The following is a 22,674-nucleotide window of genomic DNA, read 5'->3' on the forward strand; positions in this document are numbered from 1 at the left end:
TTTTAAAAGGCTTTATGTAAACCTTGTGTCAGAAGATAGCCATTAGTTATTGAAGATGGAGGGCAAAGAGATTATATACGAAAAGTATTTTGAGGGACTATCTTGTGCTTCAGTAAAATAAGTGTTCAGGTTAATTATTTGAAGTAATTAGGAACAAATGAAGAGGAAATCTACAGAAAAAGAAAGCAACCAGAATGATATCCATCAGATAAGATTTTGAATATTCTTTCACTCTGAATTCTTCTTTGTCAGCTAAACTTATTTTCTAGATCACTCTAATTTCCACAGGTGAGCCTTGTTCACATTCAGTATCAAAACTAATGATGACATTATTATTTTGGTTTCACTCTCCTTTTGGCATCTTTATGTTTCTTCCGACAGTCCTAGAAAAACATAAAACCGAAAGCCTTTGTTAAAAATAGCGGTAAATACTTTCCAAGGTGTTTAGGAACTATAAAGTAAAATTTAGGTTATTCAGTGTCAGGGTTGTAGAAGCCATTTTGGAAGTGCTCACTTGGAATGTACAGGGGATATTCAAACTTTTGGCTTTAAGTGTTTACAATGGAAACTGTAATTCAGTCTTTCAAAAGTCTTATGATTTCCTGCTACTTAGTAAGCATGGCCAGAACTCATTCCAGTCACTCAATGGGGCCACTCTTCAGTCTCCTTACTGCACCATGGGTTGAATGAATTAAACAACTTAAAACTTCTCTTCCAGCACTATAATTCTGAGCATTTAAGTCATGTTCTCAGTTATCTTAAGTTTCATGCCCTCCTATATTCTTACACCAGGCAAATATTAACACAAAGATAACACCATATCTTTTTTTTTTTTTTTTGCGGTATGTGGGCCTCTCACTGTTGTGGCCTCTCCCATTGCGGAGCACAGGCTCCAGACGCGCAGGCTCAGCGGCCATGGCTCACGGGCCCAGCTGCTCCGCGGCATGTGGGATCCTCCAGGACCGGGGCACGAACCCGTGTCCCCCGCGTTGGCAGGTGGACTCTCAACCACTGCACCACCAGGGAAGCCCCACCATATCTTTTTAATTAATATGGAGACAATGAATATGAAGATACAACTACTCACCATACGCAAGCTGTTTGTTCTGGCCTCCCAAGAATTCCTGCTAATATTACTTCCCACTCCTCTCCAGAATAAGTCAGAACCTAAAAGGGGAAAATAAAGAAGGACAAGACAGCCCATTAATATTAAAACAGACAATATTCTAGTGCTGGCATTATCAAGGTCTTCAATTCTAGTTAAGACCATTTCCCCCCCACCCCCCAGCCGATTTATGCTAATTTTCAAAAATATCTTGTTTTCTTTACAAAATGAAAATGTAGAACTGCTAGGATTTTACTGTTTATAAACCACTTACTATTATGTAACTTGGTTTCTGTTTGTGTTAGGCTTAAGAAATGAGTTCATTGGGCCTTCCCTGGTGGCACAGTGGTTAAGAATCTGCCTGCCAATGCAGCGGACACAGGTTCGAGCCCTGGTCCAGGAAGATCCCACATGCCAAGGAGAAACTAAGCCCGTGCACCACAACTACTAAGCCTGTGCTCTAAAGCCCGTGAGCCACAACTACTGAGACCGTGCGCCTAGAGCCAGTGCTCTGCAACAAGAGAAGCCACTGCAATGAGAAGCCCATGTACTGCAACGAAGAGTAGCCCCCGCTCACTGCAACTAGAGAAAGCCCGCGCACAGCAACAAAGACCCAATGCAGCCGAAAATAAATTAAAAAAATACATTTTAAAAAAAAAGAAATGAGTTCATCAACAGCCTCAGAGTTTTCATGTGAACTTTTTTTTCTATTTTTTTACTGAAGTATAGTTAATTCACAATGTTGTGTTAGTTTCAAGTGTACAGCAAAGTGATTCAGTTATACATATATATTCTTTTTCAGATTCTTTTCCATTATAGGTTATTACAAGATATTGAGATAGTTCATGTGAACTTTTTAGGGTACTAAAGACTTAGGAGTTTTGTATGTCTAGTATCTCAGCAAACCCCTGGAACAAAACAAGCCCTTGTTGAGGTTAGTGAACAAGTGAGGGAGGTGGCGAGTGGGAGCTTTCAGTTTTCCAGAGCTTTGCAAGTCAACATGCATCTGTCTAACAGAGGGGGCTAAAGCACATGACACTGCAAAGGGTCAGAATTTTTCCCAATCAGTTCTTACTTGGATGCATGTTAGTATATCAGAATGCGCTATGGTGAGAGCTGTACTATTACCTGTTCTATACCATTTAATCAAAAAATTGACTTACCATGAAGTCTCTCATCATTCTTAGAGAAAAAGAAATATCTAGTGGTCTCTTTCTCAGGTAATGATACTTCTCTGAAGTGAGAGAGAAAGAGAGAGAGAATTGGCCACTTAATTTCAATATTTAAGAAATGTTTACACTGTCAGTATAAATGAACTATTCCTTAAATATATGTGCTTTGTGTTTTGCTCATTTTTCTTTCCTGAGTTAAAGTGATACCACCCTTTCTCTATTCAACATTCTTCTCTTCTACCTGAAACTTTGGTAACGAGGACTCACTTAAGTACAAGCTCTATCTTCCCTGTGTAGATTGTTGATATTCTCACCCGAGCATTGCTACCCAATTTGCCAGCGTTTCCCATGGGGTAGCAGCCAACGAGCTGAAGCATACTCTTTCCAGATCAAGGACTTCAGTGGCAGGTTTTCTTCCCCATGCACGTCATATCCCCCACCCAGTCTACCCAAGTTTCAAGGAAAAGGAAACATGCTCCCAATTACAAAAAGGCTACAGAACTCTCTGAAGGAGCCAAAAAAAGAAAATTGTCTTGAGAAGCTAAGCTTAGATACTTCTATAACATTTCTAAAGCATGTCTAACTCAGATTTTATGAATTATGAAATAAACCTGGACAGAAACACATTACTTACCCAGGGCTGGGCTTTTTGTCATCTGTTTCTTCAGTAACATCTTCCTCTTCTGAACTGCTGTCTTGGAAACGAGGGTCTCCCTGCCAGGCAATCTTCCCAGGTTTCACTGCCTCAACTCTATAGGTCTCTATATCGTCATGACGATGAAAGATAACACAATTGTAACCTAACGACCGATTATTTGTGGACACACTAATTTACTTTCACCATGCACTCATATTTCTAAATTTCAAATATCTTAATCATTAATTCAAAATACGTAGTATCTTTTTAGATTTTCAAATATTGAGAGAAGCTATTATCATATTTTTGGGCATTGCTAGGGTGATCTGATAAGGAATATAGTAACACTATAAAAAGATATACAAACTAAAGGTTTATAAATGAGCAACGCAATTTAAAAGAAAAAAAAAAGCATGGCACGTGTGCTAGCATGAGAAGCCTAAACTGTAACATGATGCAGTGAAACCAGGTTGCCTTCCTGCTTATTCATAAATGAGAAAAGGAACATATCTTTATATTTTCAATTCCCAAAACCTCTTTCTAGAACTGCTGAAAAAGCTTCTGCTATAAGATGCGGGTGATCACCTCACAAGTCCTCATAATTTCCTAAGTACACAAAACACAGCTCCCAGGTTGCTGAGGTGTCTTAGTACTCATTTCAAGGCCATTTTCTCACACTTGGCTCTCAAAGTTAGAAGAATTAAAGACAGTATCTATATCATATCAACTCTGTTCAACAGTTTAGGACTGACCTTGGTACTCAAATGGACAACACAGGCAAGAGAATGAAGTAAGCAGAGCAATGATATATTGTGTCTTATTTAGAACAATTTTGGAAAAACTATTAGATTGCTAGACCTCTCTCTGGAGCGCTACAAAGCTGGCATTTAATACTCTCCTGCTAAACACATGGATACTACTTTAACTGCTGATCTTTAAAGTAGAGCTTATTGTTAGCTGTGCATGTATTCTCCTGTATAGGTATATCTTGCTTTTTTACAATGAACTTCCAGAAAAGCTACACTTCATCTTAAATAATAGGTGAGGAGCAATTTCCTAAGGAATAGGTGTTTTTAACTTTTAGACTATGTAGGACTTCAGAGGTAAACCTCCTGAAATGGAATGCCAAATTATTTATACTGGTGCTGATACTTTTCTCTAGGTTCTGGCAAATCTCCAAGGATAAAGTTTGAAACAACTGGTGTATTGATGACATAGCATATTTGTATAGAGCAAGGGTTACCTATTTCTTCCCTTTCCCTACCATATAGCACTGGTTTTCCTGAAGTCATGGCTTCTCCAACTGCATCTAAGATACAAAGCTATTTAAATATATGACTTCTTATATTTCTTCATGACTATTTCTACTCAGCATTAGAAGGGATGCTGCACATTATTCTCTGGCTTCCCTTCATATGGCAGCTATCTAGAAGTTTGCTTCCAAATGAAAGAACAACTTCTTACTGTGTTAAACACAGCTCTAGGCACAGTACATTTATGGTCATGTAATGCTGACTGCAATACTGTAATACTGTTTATACAGATGGAAGAAAGAATCCTTTCTTCAGCTAATGTTAAATCATTACAGTTACAGTAGATTCAATCAATTAAGTTCAAACCGCTTTAAATGAAAACGGTTAAAAAAGAAATGTACCTTCCTTTACATTTTTAGTGTGTGAATCAAAAAAGGAGAATGTGAACCCGGTGGGCTGTTCATCCCCAGTCATCAGAGCTGTAGGGTCCTGGACTACTTCGGCTTTCTCTCCATCAGAGTCCTCATTCCAGGGTGTGTTGTCTTCCTTTTCAATGGTATCTTTTGTAGTTTGGAATATTTGTTTTAAATCCGTAGCAATGTTATAGTACATTTCTTTAGATACCTCAGGTAGCTTCTCAGCTTCCTCCCTTTTCTTCTTTCGTTTTGCTTTACTGCATTGACATATATAGAGATATGTGCATCACAAAGAAAGTCAATTTTTGGAAAATTTCCAGAAATCAGGAAAGAAAAACACCTTGGATAACTTTAGTCCCATCCTTTCAACAACCAAGAGGATCTACATATAAAACTCATAAAGGCAGAACCTTAACCAAAAAGCTTTTTATAGACAAAACTAATTCAAACAGCTCCAAGTATTAAACAAGAATCATATTCTCCTATCTCTTATCCTCTGAACTACATTTCAGAAGTCACACCTAAGATATTAGCTATGAGTAAGAAAATTACTTAACTGCAATGGGCCTCAGTATCCTCATTTGTAAAATGAACTATGTTAAACCACATGACTTACAAGACTTTTTCAAATTCTAAAATTCTATGAGTTTTATGACACTGGCATTAAAGGATTTATTCATAATTCTGTTTTAGAAATGCCTTATAAATATGCTAAATCTAGTCTGGGAATGAAATTTTTCTATTACCATCAACCTGCTCTATATTTAGGAATATGTTTTTCTCTTTGATCTTAAACCAGAGTTACATGGCAGTCTCCAATATTGAGTTTTTAGCTAGTAAAAGATTAAAATCCTCTTTTCTATTAGAGTCTACTCTATTTACTAGGCCAAATATTCTAACTATATTACCTAAAATAATAATGCCCTAAATGATCATCTTATTGGTGGAGACTATCTTACAGAGAGAAACTTTTTTTTTTTTGCGGTACGCGGGCCTCTCACTGTTGTGGCCTCTCCCGTTGCGGAGCACAGACTCTGGACGCGCAGACCCAGCGGCCATGGCTCACGGGGCTAGCCGCTCCGCAGCATGTGAGATCTTCCCAGACCGGGGCACGAACCCGTGTCCCCTGCATCGGCAGACGGACTCTCAACCACTGCGCCACTAGGGAAGCCCAACATCCTAGATTTTGAACTGACACTATAAAAAGGTGAGACTTCTGGGGAGTCTACAGCAGGGTTGAGCATGTTCTGCATATGGTAGGAATATAAAACAATTTTCGACCAGAGGACAGGTTGTGGTAGTTTAAAATATGTCCACAAATGCCTCAATGCCTCTCTCTTCAGGAAGGAGTGCTTAATCTCCCCTTCCCCTATAAAAGTATGGGTTGGATTTAGTGACTTTATTTCAAGAAAATTGAATAAGGCAGATGTGTCACTGTGTGACTTCTAAGACTATGTCATAAAATACACTGTGGCTTCCTCCTTCTACGTCTCTTTTGGGTCAGTGTTATGAGAGCGCTTAAGCGACCTAATGGAGAAGCCAACAAGGTAACTGGCTAACGGCTATGTGAGTGAGATATCTTGGAAGTACATCACGAGGCTTAGTCAGGCCTTCGGAGACTGAAGCCCCAAGGAACATTTTGACTGCAACCTCTCCAGAGGCTACCCAGAATCACATTGCAATGTGGAATCCTACATTGCAGGGAATGTTTATGTTAGTTCTACTTTGGTCTGGTATGCGATTCTTTTTAAAAGAAACCTTTAATTTTGGAATAATTTTAGATTTATAGAAAAACTGTAAACAGTGTTCCCAAATAACCTTCACCTAGTTTCCCCTCAAGGTAGCATCTTACATAGATATGATACAATTGTCAAAACTAAAAGATTAACACTGGTCCACTACTATTAACTAAACATAGACTCTGTTCCCAATCTACCAGTTTCCCTACAAGTGTCTTTTTTGTGCCAGGATCTAATTCAGGATACCACAGTGCCTTTAGTGATTTTAAATAGCGGGAAAATCAAGAAATTAAATCAGGCAGTTACTGGTTGCTCCATATATTTGCCATATTTATCAAAATGACAGCATATCTATAACAAATAGACACTCCTACCACACTAGGGTAGTGCAGTGGATAGAATGGTTGCCTCCAGAAAAATATGTCCGGGCCCTAATTCCTGGAATGTGTGAATATTTCCTAATTTCGAAAAAAAGGTCTTTGTAATAAAGTTAGGGATTTTGCAATGATGAGATTATCCAGGCAGACTCTAAATGGAATCACAAGTGTCCTTTTAACAGGCACAAAGATGAGAGACAAATAGAAATGAGAAGCCCACGTGAAGATGGAGGCAGAGACTGGAATAATATAGTCACAAGCCAAGGAATACCACAGATTGCTGGCAGTCACCTGAAGCTAAAAGAGAGGCACGAAATGGAGTTTTTTCCCCCTGAATCTCCAGAGGGAACACAGCTCTTCCAATAACCTGGATTTCAGACTCCTAGCCTCCAGAACTGTGAGAAAAATTTTTGTGGTTTTAAGTCACCAATCTGTTACAGAAGCCACAGGAAACTAATGTAAGTAGAAGACACCTACTAGAGAAGGGGCACATATCATCATTTCTATGCATGAGAGTCCTTTGTCATAAGTAAGACTCTCCACCACATCAATAATTCCTCTCTTCCCCCTTCCCTGTTCTTAAACTAAATACAGTGGGGACCAATGGATGTGATATTGGTTACTATCTACTTTTCTCACTGTCTGAAATGAGATTAATTCATATGAACCTGCTACTAAAAGTAGTAGCTTAATATACCTTTCTTTTGGTTTATCATCTCCTTTTCTTTCATAAGTGGCATGGTCATGCCTTGTTGGATCATAACGTATGATGTCCCTATTAAAGAAAGGAGAGTGATAAGTTGGAAGAGACAATTCAGAACATTAATGCAAAAAACTAATAGCAAATTATAATGCAATACCAGGGCAATTCCATTTTTTGAGCAAGAAAAAGGCACATAATATCAAAGAAGTGTATTAGGAGCTCCTTAGAAGCAATCATATTTTAAATTATCTCATTTTGACTTGTCCTGGATCTTTAAAAATGTTTAATATTATTTTAAACATACTAAAATATATATGGATAAAATGATATGCTATTGGGATTTGCATAAAATATGTCAGTGAGGGAAGTAGGGGGAAGTGAGTAAAGGTATCAAAGAGAAAACTGGTCACATGTTGGTGATTGTAGAAGCTGGGTGATGGTACACAGGGGTTTCATTACACTAGTCTCTCTAAGTTATATGCTGGAAATTTTCCATAGTAAACAGTTACGTTTATTAATATTTAAACAGTTGTCCAGTTTTTTTTTTACTAATAATAAATACAGAAATAATTTAAGATTAGTTTCTTGAAGTGAATCACTAGGTCAAGGTAAGTAAAATTTTAAGGGGCTGATACATGTTGCTAACTGCTCTCCCCAGGAAGTTTAAAATGGTCTCGTTTTATGGCAAAGGAAAAGAGGGCAGAATGGGATGAAACATAAACCATACTTAAATTTCTTAGCAGCTACTGATCCTTTGCTTGTAGAACTGCTTAAGTTGATGTGCAAAACACTCTGCACAACATTCAGGGCTTTCAACTTTTCTGCAGCAAGCTCTTCTTCCTCAGCAGTTTTCTTTTCATTTATTTCTTAGAGGGAAGAGGATAATTAGTCATCTCTTGGCAAACATAACTTGAGAAGTCTCAATAATCAAATATTTATGAAGCACGTAAACATGTGCAAAGCACATTAAGATACGAAGAAGAAAAGTTAAACCTTGTTTTGCTAACCCCCCTATCCCCAAGATCCCCAATGTCATAGTGAATCTAGAAACTGCATGACCAGCAAACAAAATTCCCATTTCTGTTTGTAATTATAAAAATGAAATCTGAATTTAATGGCTTTCAGTGGCAAGTCTAAAAGTTTTTAAGGTAAAGATTGACAAATGTAATAGAGCAAGATACTAATTATAAAACTAAAGTGATTAGAGATTCTTTGATTTTTTAACTTTCTAAAAATTAATCTAAATTACATGTAAATCTAAAAATGAAAGATAGTGAAAGATGCTAATTTTACTATTAATATGATGTTAGTAGACAGTTACTTTAGCCTTTAGATTCAGTAATAAATATTGCAGGAAGAAAGCCTACACACAGGGCACTGTGGAAGCCTAGAAGCTTGTTATCCTTAGCTACTAGAAACAGACAAATATCAGAGAACAAAGTTAAACATTTAACAGCTAGTTTGGATTATAGATAGAAATACAAAAGAAGTCTAAGTAAGCCTTAAAGACCTTTTCAAATTACTGCAGGATATAAACAACCAAGTAACAGAAATAAACAGAATAAAATGCTGATTTGAATAGTTCTCTATAGAGATGACCCAAAAGTGTCTAAGGGTTCAAAAGAGGTAAATATTATGTTCAATTGGATTAAGAAATATTTTATAAACCAGGTGGAGTCTAAGGTAGGAAAGACAAGTAGATCCCCTGAGGAGGGAGGAGAGCATGCCAGGCAAGGGAAAAAATGAACACATACATTGAAATAAGAAAGTTCAAAGAGTTTACACTGCATTAGGTTAAACCATATGAAACTGCTAATATTCAACAATTTTTGACTTCAAAAAATGGTACTTTCAACTTTACCCTAATATTGACCATTAGGAAATAGAACACAATGCTAGAAAGGGCTCAAGGTATTTGTAGACTGGCTGCAAGGTATTTGTAGGCTGCTTACCTGCAGGACACTCTTTGTGCAACTCACAAAAAATTCAGCTTCAAAAGTTGGGAAGGAAAGAAATAAAAGACAGAGATTCTATGTCTGACTGCCCTAAGAATGGAAGTACCATCAACAGAAACAGAAGGGTCCAGAGCACCTGAGAGAGAGTAAATTCAGTTTGGGATTTGCTGCATTTTAACACGTGTTCAGGGACGCCTGTGAGAAATATCCATCAGACATTGAGAAAAGAGTAATTGGGGGGCCTCCCTGGTGGCGCAGTGGTTGAGAGTCCGCCTGCCGATGCAGGGGATACGGGTTCGTGCCCCGGTCTGGGAGGATCCCATATGCCGCGGAGCGGCTGGGCCCGTGAGCCATGGCCGCTGGGCCTGCGCATCCGGAGCCTGTGCTCCGCAACGGGGGAGGCCACAACAGTGAGAGGCCCGCATACCGCAAAAAAAAAAAAAAAAAAAAAAAAAAAAGAGTAATTGGGAGCTCAGCAGAATAGGGGCAAAGATGACCCAGATTTGGAAAATATTCACGCACAAAAGAAGGTTAAAGCCACAGGGACTTACAGAACCTTTACATATCTAAAGGCAAAGCGAAAATTAGGAACCAAGAATTAAGAAGAAAATAAGGACGTTATAGTGCAATGGAAGCAAAGGGAAGAGAACAGTTCAAGAAGGAGGATCAACAGTGACAAATGCTACAGGCAGGCTGAAGAAGCTTGGGAAGGTGCCACTGCATCTGGTGAACCAGTTAGTATGTGCAGGGAACGCATACTAAAGAGTTGTAAAGAGACAGACAAAAGTGGCAGAAGTTAGAAAGTAAACTCTACGTATAGCTTCTAGGCTATTCCCAAGGTTTTGTCCATTCCTGTTTTCAACATGGAATTTTGAGTGAGAAGCTCTGACACATAATTTGCTGTGGATCCTGGAGAACTTACTCTCTGAACACTTGTTTTCAGAAGTGTACAATATACACAATAATCACCTCAAAGAATCAAGAGCATCATTTCCAGAGGTGGTTATTTTCAATAAAAAGCCAACTGCTTCTAAATTAGGTGCAATTTATTTTTTCATTTCAGGTTTAGAACTGAAAAAAGATGGGAGTGGCAACTTGAAGACTGGCAGGGTTGAAGAAATGGCTTTTTGAACCTATGAGACCTATGTCTGTAGAAAGAGGGAAGAGACAGAAGAAAGGGAAAGTATGAAGATGCACATAAGAAAGGAGGTTAACAGGAGGCATGAATGAGGAAGATTAAGATGCAGATTAGATTAACTCACGAAGAGGAAGAAAGTAAGGACAGAGTAGTTCTGAGATTGGAAAGGAAAGCAGGGAGCTCACCTGAGGTGGCCATCCTCAAGTGAGGATGGTAGGAGGTAGGAGGTAAGGTCTTTGGCAAAGGATAAGAGGAGAAGATCTTGTAGAGAAAGTTTGGAACCACTGGTGTGGAAAATGGTATAGGAAGTAAGAGCAGAATCAGGATGTTTCTGGTAGCATCACTGCTGTTAGACATATTCACATGGGATGAATTTACGTAGAGTGACATTCAATGGTACATTGTTTTTAAAAACCTGCACCCAGCACGCACGCTGGAAGGAAGATAAATGTTTCCTTTAAGTAAGCCGAGCGTGATGTAACTGTCTTCCACAGTCTCACCAGGACCTGATCTACTGCCAGGTAGGGTCCTTGCCTTCTCTCTAATGCCAGGGACAGGATGATGGAAGATGGTATCTTTGGTGGATGCTAACTATTCCCATCTTTTCTGGCAGCTTCAGGTAATTAAAATTTTATAAATAGATTAATACGTACAAACAAACTCAAGAAGTATCGAGTAAGCTAACTATTGGATTACAAGCTCCACAATTCAGTGTCTTGGGGCACAGAGTTTCTCTATGTGTTAAGTGAAGAAGCTAGACTACATGACTTCTCAAGGTCCCCCAGCTCTGACATCAGGACTGTTTGTTTGGACAATAAGGCATTTACCTTCCTGTTCCTCTTCGCTATCACTTTCTAGAAATCGGGAGTCCATGCGAAATCTGTCATCAGTGCCAAAGTGAGACTGCAAATCCATGAGCTATACGACAAAACACAAAGACAACTGACAGCCATATTCCCAAGAAATTACTTATAAACAAGACTTTCCAAGTATACCTCCATGCCATGAAATTCACTACATTAATGTTTGCATAACCTCACCTACCCATGAACCAATCAGAGAGGGTCATGGAGGACTCACTATCAAAATAAACACCTTAACACTGGAGTGTGGGTCAAGGTCTGCCTGCACTAACCTAGATTTAAGGACTATGTCGAAAAATAAGGACATGTTGCAAGTTTTATTATTTTCAGTCTTCACTAACCTTCTGTCCAGCTCTGCCCTCAAACTGAGGTTTAAGTCTGAACCTGTTACTGTCATCTTCGGAACCAGATTCCTCATCATCGCTGCTGTCAAAGAGCTTCCCAGAGGCTCCACCCATGGACTCCTGTTACATAGGTAAAGACAGAAACATTTATTAATAACCAAGACAGTACTTCCTTCATTTTGTAATCTTCCTCCTCACATGTATGGAACAACAACCCAGATGCATCTCCCAGGAAAGACTGGATGGTGGTTAGAATGGAAACTTCTGACTCAGTGATATCTACTTGGCCCCTTGGGTCACTAAATCCAGAGGTTCCTAATGCAGCCTGGAATGGGGGGAGTTATTAAATGTGTGAACACCTTCTGCAGGGTTTCACTAATATTGATGTCACTTTGCAGATGATGTGGAGGATAGATTTATGTGGGAGAAAATCTCTAAGGCCCCTGTGGTATCCATGCGTGATGGTCAGGGGAGCCCTGGGTTTCATTGTGGCTCCCAGAGGATTTTACGTTGAGCCCAGCATTTGTGTGCAAGTCTTGGTATGCAACATGCAGAAATGGATCTGCAAAAGTATAGGAATGCCCACCCTAAATTTCTTACTTTTACTGGTTCCTCTCCTGGATGGTTTTGCTCCTGAGTGGATGTCTCCTCTGTTTCACTTTCACTGTTGGAACCAAAGATGATGTGCGTTGGCTTGTCCTCTGAATAACCATCCTAGAGTGGGCATCAAAAGCATTACCCTTAAGACAACCCCTCATCTCCTTCCCCTAGCAAGTCTATTTCTGACCCTATTTTCTTATCTAGTGAATGCTGCCATCATCCCAAGATAGAAACTTCTCTTTCTCTCCATTTCCAGTTTATCACCAAGTCCCATCAGTTGGACCGTCTTGCTATTTTAAAAATATATTCCCACTGTCACTGCCTTGGTTCTGGCTCAAGACCTCCCAAAGGCTGTCTGTCCCATTTGATTTGTTGTTCTCATCATGTCCTGAACCATCTTTCCCAAACAGAAGTTGGCAAACTTTTTCTGTCAAGGGCCAGAGAGTAAATATTTTAGGCTTTGCAAGCCACATATAGTTTTGGTTCTCTCTTCTTCTTCTTTTTTAAACCCTTTAAAAATGTAGAAACCATTCTTAGCTTGGAGGCTCTTCCAAAATGGGCCATGGGCTAGTGGCTTGTGAGCTCTAGTTTGCCAACTCCTGTTCCAATATATACACAACTAATCTCCATTCCCTTGCTTCAAGTTCTTTAGACTTTTCACAGCCTTGAGAATAAAGTCCAACCCCTGTAGCCTCTTCACACCTCACCCCTACTTCTCTCTCTCATCTCATTTCTCACCATCTTGTACTCTATATATTTAATCACACTGATTGTAAATATTCACTTTTGTACAAACTGTTCCTTTATCTTGGAATGCCTTTCCTCTCTCTTTGTACCCTTTTACCTCTGCCAGACCACTTCCCACTGATCCTTTCACACTGGACTCAGTTCAGCTGAGGAAGCGCCAGCTCCCCACCCCCCTCTGCCCCACCACTGCCAACAAATTGGTATCAGTGTGCTGTCAGAGCACACAGGCGCACTTCTTTCTCATCCCATGGAACTGAACTGTGACCTTCTGTCCACCACACTGTAAGCCAATACCAACCACCTAACAGTGATCCTCTCTGTAAATCTGGCACTTGCTGTGAAGGCCTGGAATTTCATAGGTAGTTAACAATTGTTGAAAGAATGAATAAAGACTCATTACAGTAAATCTTGGTAAGATATGAATCACTTGGCAAGTGATTTATATGTAAATTCAGACATATTAGGACATATCACTTAACTGTATCAGCTACAGCTTCTAAAGTGATATCCGGATATACTAAAGATACAAGGACACAAAACACAAACATTCAGCTCTAAAGGAGCCTGCTTACCTTCGTGGGAAAGAAAGGTTGGACTTGGAAACGAGTTCTTGTTAAACCCCTAGACTGAAAATATACTCACCAAATTTGCCAGAGCATTGTGAACCAACTTCTTCTGTACTTCTTTGGCTTTCTGCCTTGCCTCTAAGGCTGCCAAACGCTTCTGATTATCTTCAGCATGCTTATCCTTAGCATTAACATCTGATGAACCATTAACAGAAAATGGGAAGTCAGTTTTGCTTCCCTGAGGGTCTCTCCTGGAGGAGACCTCTGGTGATTTCTCAGGGGCCTTGTGGCTGCACAGATCAGGCCTCTTTTCGGAGCTCTCTCCTGAATTTCCAGTCCCGTGGCAACAGTCTTCATCAAAGTCTCTCCTGGGAGTCTTGGCACCAAGACTCAAAGATTTCTTATCTTTTAGTGGCAACAGACTAGAAATAGGATTTTCATTTCCCTTTTCTGAACTGCTAGGGAATACCACCTTGTGAGCCTGGCTCTCAAAAGTAGACTGTCTCTTTTGAGGCTGAATTTGGTTTGAGTCATTTGCCTTCTTTGCATGTTGGAAAAGAGTCAGTTTACTTGATGGGCCATTAGCATACAAGGACCATTTTTTCATGGACATGCTCCTGGGATCCTCAAGTTTCAAGGATTTATGATCTCTATTAATATTGTTAGAGGCAACACTCTCTTTCAAGGATTTTTTCACTGATTCCTTTCCATAGAGACAGCCTACTCCCTTGAAAGCCTGGAATTTTGGCTTTAAGGTATTTTCCATTGGTTCCTGTTTTCCATGTGGGTTCTCTTTTCCTTCTAAAAGGGAAGCCACAATCTCCTCAGGATGAATACATTGTTGGCCTTTGTGGAGGCCACCTGGAGTTCTGTGGCTCTTGGAGGCCCTGTCAGACTTGGCAGTGGTTTTCCGGCCATTGCTCTCAGTATCTTCTTTTGGCGCCTCCTGGTTACTGCCAGCCAACTGTTCCAAATCAGCTAAAGTGAGATTCATACGGAGACAGGTTTTCATCATGGTGTTATACTCCTTATCTCCTTCAGACTCGGTTGATTCTGATACAGAATCAGCATCTTCACTGCTACTGGACTCAGTCAGAGATTCACAACTAAGAGACTTAATTCTGTGACTGAGGGCTATCTCTTTGTTTTTTCTTTTTTGTACTTTAATACAATCAACAGAAAGATCACACCTTTTTCTATTTTTCAAATAAGTTTTCTTGTGCATAGACTTTTCTGTATGTGAAAATTCTACACTGTTTTTGATCTTATCAGAATTTTTTTTCATTGCAATGATTTCATCTGTATCTCCTGAATCAGAGTCACAATCATTTCCCATAACATTATCTTCACTACTGAGGCAAAAGACATTATTTTTGATGCCTAAACCTGTTGAAGTATGAAATTTGTGAAAATGTGATTTAAAATCATCTCTTACAACTTCAAAGGGATCATTTTCCGATCCATTTATTGAGGACCATGTAGTTTTCTCTAGGTTTTCCTCTCTTGCAATCATTAGTCTTAATTCATCTTCAGAATCAATATCATCATCAGACATGCTATTTCTCTTTTTGGTAGTTTCTAAGTCAGAAGTCTGAAAAACTACATTTTTAAGTTTCTGACTATCAGAATCAGGTACACAGGGTGATTTAGGAGTAATGGAACTATGAGGTGTATTTTGTGCAGCCTGCTGTTGTATTAAATGTGGACTCTCCATTATGCTACTAGGTTTTGGTCTCAAAGCCAGAGATGCAGTGGAACCCTCATTCTTCTGCACTTTTATTATCTTCTTGGCAGGGCTGTGAAAGTCAGAGAATTCTCCTCGTCGTTTCTTACTCACAGGATCATTCCCTCCTTCCAATTCCCAAGTGAGGCTGGATATAGGGATAGGATTTGTGAAATCCTCCCCTATTTTCTTTAGGTTGTGGCAGTATTTTGAGGGATCATACTTTATGATGTCACCAACAGTCAAGGAAGAAAACAAAGGCACTAGGTTTTAGAAAAACCTATCAAACTGGTAAAGCAAAAAGAATACTGTTTAATCTTGAGCAAGTCATTGACTCATCTTACCCTCAGTTTCCTATCAAACAAAATAAGGACTTAATTAGGTGATGCAGGGTCTTTGGGACTGACATGTCCATGGCATGTCCAGAGTGAAAAACAAGAACCATCACTATTAATTGGCAGAAATTACTTGGGCTGCATGTGTATATCACAGCAAACTGATTCAGATTATATTCTAGGTACAAGAGGTCACAAGACTTTTCTGTAAATCTGAGAAGTCTATCCACTGAGCTAATACCATAAAGCGGAGTATAGAGAGGAACCCAGAGGGGGCACAGCTAGATACTAAGTGTTGGTATCTCAAACTTAAGACTCAAAGATTCTCAAACTTTTGGCCATTCCTGTCTTCTCAATGCTGGCTCATCCTAGATCTGATTCTCTTAGCTCAGTGACATCCATTTCACATTTTACTCTCTCTCTGCATTTTGTAGGTCTTTCTTAGAAGGCTAATAATTCTTTATCAGGTCTTTGTTGCTGACATTGTCCAGAAAGATTCTAGTTAATGTCACTGTGCTGTAGTGACAGCTGGCATTTGCTGATTTCCTAAAACATATGAATAGACAAGTATAAGTTGCTTTAATCTATCACTACTGAAAAGTCCCTTTGTTCATTTAGTAACTACTGAATACATGGGCAATTATATGTGAGGTGTGCCAAACAGTGTCTATTGTCTCTTGGCTTTACACTGCCCTTCCAAATCCTCCTCTTTGCTGTCAGTGGTACCATTGGTGGGAAGCTGGAAGGTGAAGAAGAAAGAAGTATTTCCCTGACTTTAGTGCCACTGGCAGGGACAGCAGAACCAGCAGCTGTGGCCAGGGCTCCAGGGGCCTCAATAGCCATGAACAGTGAGGACACATCTCTGTTCGAAATACCTGAAATTGCTTCTGCTTCCCATGACACACAGGGTTAGAGCTAAAAGAATACAGAAGTCCTCTGCCCAGAAGTCCATGACACTAGGAATTCAAGGTCTTAGACAATCTGACCTCATTTCCTCAGGGGAATGGGCATCTGAATTTGCTCATACTGGGTTCCATACTATTTCTCCATCCACTATTCTTCTGCCTGTCTACACATTTCTACCTACTATTTTCCTCTCTCCTAGACTCCTTCCTATCTCTTTTCTATTAATGTGAAACTTATCCTACTTCCTCTAAAGCCTTCTTTAACGATTGTGCTGTGTTCCCTTGTCCTTCTTTAGCTCCTTTAGCAATGGCTTTGAATCCATGTCAAACAAGAAGAATGAGGTATAAATTAGTAAGTCAACGTGCTTCTTTAACAATCATCAATTGTATCACTTGCATAAAACCTAATTACATTCTCTCATTATCCTCTAATTGTTTCATACATGTAGGTAGGTGAGTCTTACCTTACTTAGAAATTGGGAACATAAAAACTGTTACACAAACATCTAAAGATTTACTGACAGAGGCAGTGAAATTCTAAAGGCATGAAGTAAACTTTTGCAAATATCCACATCGTAGTAAACAATCATTTCTCTGAAAGGTCAATTGCTAAGGATATTTTACGTTTATGTTGATTCTTTAGGTGAAGGACAGGTAAGACTCTTCCAAATTTACTCACAACCCAATTCTAAAAGAAAAAAAAAATACATTTACTATACTTGTCACAAATGGAAAAGATTAATCACACTGCATAAATGTCACTTAAAAATATTTGAACTCATAGTGGACCACGATTACTGTTGGGTTTAGTTTTCTGATAGTGAAACACGAGTGCTCAAAAAAAGTGTATCAGGAAAGGAAAAAGAAAGAAGGAAAATTGGGGCAGTTATCGATCCCATATAAACCATGTAGGATGCTACACAAATAACAGCCATTAAAAAGGCAAACGTGGGACCTGCCTGCACTTCTCACCACCTATGCCCCCTGGGAGACTTGCCTCCACTTGGGTTTTGATTTCTCTTTCTAAAACGGGGGAAAACTGTGCTTTCCCAAGAGTTGTAAATGCATCTGAAGACCATAAAGCACTATCTATGTTAACTGCTTCAAAGCAAGAGAAAAAAGCAGTTGCTTTAAAACATGATGCTCATGGTCACCTGGTCTCAGGAATTGGTTCCTGAGCTACTCAGGCTATCAGAGGAGACTCACTTTGTGCCCTGGTACTTCTGTCCCTGGCACAGCTTTCACATGGAAATCCACCACTCCCATCTTTTCTAACAAGTTGGTGTTGCTTGTTGTTGATTTTCCTTTCTCTGCTTTTGCTTCTTTTCTCTCCTGGGCCAATCTGAATACAACAGAAAATATAAATAAGAGTTAAAATAACTAACCACACTATTAACAGTGCTTCTGTTTTGTTTTTTAATACTGTAAAGCTGTTTAACTTTATAGAGATCATTTAGGGTCTCTCAGTTTTTCCCTTTCAACTTACGTACTTTTGGCATTTTATCTATCCTTAATCTTTTCACTCTTCCTTATGAGGAAGAGGTGTCTTTCAGAGCCTAATATGCTAAGTCTTGAATATTTCTACTCTCACAACAAAGAGAATGCAGAACGCTAACTCAACCTTCCAATTCAAACTCCGCCACCTTATACAGGCCTGGTCAACTGTGTTGACCAATTCTCATTGGCCTCTTTGCCCTGGTCTGTCGCCCTTATATTCCAACTTCCAAGATTCATGCTCCCCAGGCACAACTGCATAGATACTCCAAGGCAGCAGCGCTGTGTGCTCACCTGCTCAGGACTAGGGCCCCGGTTCCTGCATATAACAGGCAGCAAAGTGCTGCTGAATGAAAATCTCATCACTACCCTGTTCACAGAGGCCCCCAGCTGAAGAACAAAATCAAATTCTCACCTTCGTCACCAGACCACTCCCTCAAAACTTAGTTTAGACCTTATTTTTCCTTGTGGCATTTCTTTGGCCCAGAACAATCTTAAAACGCTCTTGGTCACTCCATCTGTACATTCCTAAAATATCTCCTATTTTGGAAGCACCCAATCTCATACAATCTTTTCTCCCTAAGAATACTTTTAGGATTTAAAATGCTTTAATAGTTTTTACATTGCCTTGTTCTTAAATCACATGCATAATTAATCTTATGCCTCTCATACAAGGATTTCCTATTATCTTTATGTTTTTGTATGACACTTTCATTAACAGCCTAAAGTCAACTTAAGCAATTTGGTACTATTAAAATTTTAAAAGGGCTTAACTATATGACAGCAACTCCTTTTGTTGACATAAACCCCCGAGGGACCATCCTCAAGAGTCTTCTCTTATCAAGAGGAAGTGGAAATGGTCTAAATGTCTATGAGTGGGCGTTGACTAACTACACTGTGGCACAGCCATTTTCTAAAATAGTACTAAACAGTCATTACAAGAAGGGAGAAGACCTACATCATCACAAAAGGTTGTGTTTAAAAAGCTGAAATAAGTATATATTTTTATGGGTTAAAATATATGTATATAGGAGCATTACATTATCTTCTTTGGTGGGGTCTGGGGTCACAGGGAGTCACAGTTAAGAAGGATTTTAGCTCTACTTGTAATGCATATATTTGCTAAAACTGTAATAATACATTATTTGATAGTTTCAAATCAATTAAGTGAACATATAAAACCACTTACAATATAAAAAACATTGGGTCAAATCATGTAGAGCAAATCTTACCTGTGTAAAAAACTTTCCTTTGCTAGCTGAATTTGTAGAGTTCCACCTTTCCATTTTGTTTTATTTAAAACAGACATACCTATAAAGCAAAGAATCAGTACCCAAGTACATGGCAATGCAAAAATATATTTCAGCATGTGCTTTTACTAATTAGTTAGTACCAAAAAAAGAAAACCTGCTTATCACAAAGACACAGAGGAAATAGGATAAAGAAAATGAGACCTGGAAGGAGAAGGCTTAGGTCCCATTCTCATCTTGACCACTTATTAGATCCTTACACTCCCTACCTCCCCATGTAACTGAAAGATTTGAATGAGGCAAATGTGTAAACCATAAAGCAAAATTTGTCATTTGTTTATAAAGTAATGTCAGGAATCTGTGGCAAATGGCTGGTATTTATTTAACATTTCATTGTTATTTCCCACACTAAAACTATAAAACATTAATGTAATTTTCTTAGAGTGAATCAGAGGACACTGGAATCCTGCAGCACCTCACTTTTATTTATCACCTCATACTAATTATCACTGTGAAACTTGCAAACATATTAGCTGCAAGCAACTAAACTGTGTTTAAACTACTGTGCCCTAGTAGTTGATTTTTCTCAACATCTGCTATCAGCTTCCTTAATAATTACCACTAACAGAAATTTCTATGAGGTAGGAACTATGCTAAGCACAAAGATATTATTCAACTTAATCTTCACAGTAATATTATGAGATAAGCAGTATCTTGGTCATACATCAGATAAGCAAACCGGGTCTTCTAGTTTAAATAAACTGCTAGGTCACACAGAAGAACTGATGTGTTCTTAACTGCAACGTATTTGTCATATCTATTTCCTAACTGAACGAATCAATTTTTTGCAAATGAAATTACAAAAGGCCAATGGCCCTCCTTCTCTATTAGCATGTTTCCCGCTCAGTGTCTTTTGACTTTTCAGTCTTCAAATAATTAGAATGCATTACTACATCAGTGGAAGTATGAATTATCTCCCCCTCTTTATTCATTGAAGGTCACAGGTGGCCCTCAGCTTTATTAAACTTACCGATGGAGGTTTCATAATTTCAAGGATATGATCTAATAAGGGCATATTCTAAACCCCTCTCCTAACAGCATTTAATAAGAAGAATTAGTTGCCTAAGAAATGAACACACTGGGGAGGTGGGTATTTCATAATATCCAGTGAGATATGTGTAACAGGCAGTTTCTATTAAAGTGTGGTCCCTTATCCACAATATTTGAGAATGTCATTTTTGAGCAAACTCACTGGCAATGTGCTACCGTATGTCATTCACTATGGAATGAACCTAAACCTCCTGAATTGTAGGATATGGAAATTCTCTTGATCGTGGTTGACCCTCAGGATGAGTTAAAGGTGGATGTTTAGATTTAGAACAAAAGTTATTCCAAATTACATGGTGACATGGACTGGTAAATAGTATAGAAAACATTCATTACATTTTTTCAGGTCTGCTTCTGCTACTCTGATGTTGACATATGCAAAGACTTTCTGTGGGTTTCCTAAAAAAAAAAAAAAAAAATTAAATTCGTACCCAGAGAACAATGTAAAAATTATTAAGTTTCTAAATTTAAAAAAGAGCTCTTAGAAACTTACTCTTTCAAAGGAAAACCTTGTTTATTTATCATTGGATACAAAGATTGCATTTTTTTAAAAGCATGATTATCTAAATATTCCAAAAGAAAATACGTAAGAGAAAAATGTTAAGTACTCAGTTAAGGAAACACTTTGCATGTTTGTATGTTAGTGATATTCTACTTAACAGGACCCTACTAATTATTAGAATTTTAGCTCTGAACACGGAAAGCTACATGTTTCAGAAATTGGATGTTTGGAAATTCCCTGGCAGTCCAGTGGTTAGGACTCCCCGCTTTCACTGCTGAGGGTCTGGGTTCAATCTCTGGTTGGAGAACTAAGATCCCAGCAAGCTGTATGGCCAACCCCCCCCCACCACAAAAACAAAAACTGGATGTTTGGGAATTTAGAAATTTTTGATTTCAGAAACGTAATTCTGGGCAAGTTCCAGGTCACACATAACATCATCTCTTGGGTTCCTTTATTTTGTGATACTTGACTTCAGTTATATTTGCCTTTAACTACCCATGAAGAACTATAAATTTACCTTGGTCATCTTTCCGAGTGATGATTTCCACATCAGAAACTTCTCCAAATCTGCTGAACTGATTTTGTAGGTCTGCCTCAGAAATATTCTGGCCAAGGCCACCCACAAAAAGGCGCTTCGTTTCTCTGTTGGCTTTCATCAAGGCTGGGCATACACTCAAGTATTTCTAGTGGAAAAAATAATTATTTACAGAGAAGAGCTCTTTCCCTTAAATCCTCTCAAATCTAAACAAAACAAAACAAACAAAAACCCTCAACTCCTTTCCCTGAACCTTCTATGCCAAACTGGTTGCCTGGAGCTGTGTTTCACTTCCTATTGTATTGCTCCAAATTTTATCTCCGGAGACTCCGTTCAAGGCCTACATCCACGTTCTTCATGAATGCATTTTGGAACAGTACCTCTACACAGACACAGGTACAGGCACATACTTTCCCTCTAAATGACCACAATATTACACTCTACTCCTCCCGATTTTACTTATCCATATTGTTAGGTGTTTTTCCTTTATTCATTCACTTTAACAAACGCTGACAGAAATGGGATGGGACAGGTTAGCACACGAAAAGATAAAAAGCTCTCAATCCTCAAGCTCCTCACAGTCACATAAGAAGTAAGCAAATGCAGCAATTGCAATACTATGTCACAACAGAAATATCTACAAAGTGCTGTTCAGGCATAAAAAGAGCAACTGATATCATAGCTAATACAGACTTTTTAAAAAACACTGTGTGCCAGCGTTGTACAAAATAGTTTGCAGGCATCTTTTTTCAGATTAGCAGGAGAGGTTAAGTCACTTTCCCAATGCCATTCAGAGAATGAGCGGTGAAGCCAAGATTATAACCCAAATCTAATTTCAGAACCTGTAATTCTTTACACTAGGGAGATTGTTGGATTAGAAGGGACTCAGGAAAACTCTTCCAGAGGTACTGAGATTTGCAGCTTTTCATGAGATCTCTAATCTCATTTAGCACCCGGCTGGCGCTCAGCTCCCAGACTCCTCCCACGCGCGACCCCAAAACAGCGCCAAAAGCCCTGAGCATCGCTCCTGATCTAGGCGTGAGCCACGGCCTACATCTTCCTGGTAGCTTCCTCCGCCCCCAACCTACCCACCCTAGCCTTCTTCCTCTGAGCAGACTCAAAGACGAGAAGGGAGAAGGCAGGCCAGATGGCCTCGGCATATCCCATGCCCCAAACCCACTCCTCACCACTTCGTTTTTTACTTCCCG

The 22,674-nt window shown here is 39.0% G+C and overlaps 1 protein-coding gene across 1 annotated transcript; it reads right to left on the bottom strand.

The window, feature by feature from the left end:
* On the bottom strand, positions 1-22,643 carry NOL8 (nucleolar protein 8). The gene is made up of 17 exons (XM_082628188.1): positions 22,559-22,643; positions 21,449-21,614; positions 20,766-20,828; positions 19,305-19,383; positions 17,785-17,920; positions 17,203-17,266; positions 13,692-15,601; positions 12,303-12,416; positions 11,700-11,822; positions 11,323-11,413; positions 8,130-8,268; positions 7,397-7,474; positions 4,569-4,840; positions 2,912-3,038; positions 2,269-2,339; positions 1,088-1,167; positions 1-383 (listed from the first exon to the last, which is right to left on the bottom strand). Exons 1-17 carry the CDS (start codon positions 22,631-22,633, stop codon positions 333-335), a joined length of 3,639 nt encoding a protein of 1,212 aa, XP_082484314.1. The 5' UTR covers positions 22,634-22,643; the 3' UTR covers positions 1-332.
* Positions 22,644-22,674: the final 31 nt, after the last annotated feature.

This window comes from Mesoplodon mirus, assembly GCF_964341445.2.
Source record: "Mesoplodon mirus genome assembly, chromosome: 1".
NCBI lineage: Eukaryota > Metazoa > Chordata > Mammalia > Artiodactyla > Ziphiidae > Mesoplodon > Mesoplodon mirus.

Bases quoted from the DNA above. Each gene is read 5' to 3' on its own strand.
- NOL8 (XM_082628188.1), bottom strand. From the start codon at position 22,633: ATGGGATATGCCGAGGCCATCTGGCCTGCCTTCTCCCTTCTCGTCTTT. The intron at 19,384-20,765 runs GTAATGAATGTT...TTTGCTTTATAG, and splicing joins AGAAGCAGACCTGAAAAAAT to GTATGTCTGTTTTAAATAAA. The intron at 11,823-12,302 runs GTAAGAAATTTA...CCTATGTAACAG, and splicing joins CAGGAGAGGAACCAGTAAAA to GAGTCCATGGGTGGAGCCTC.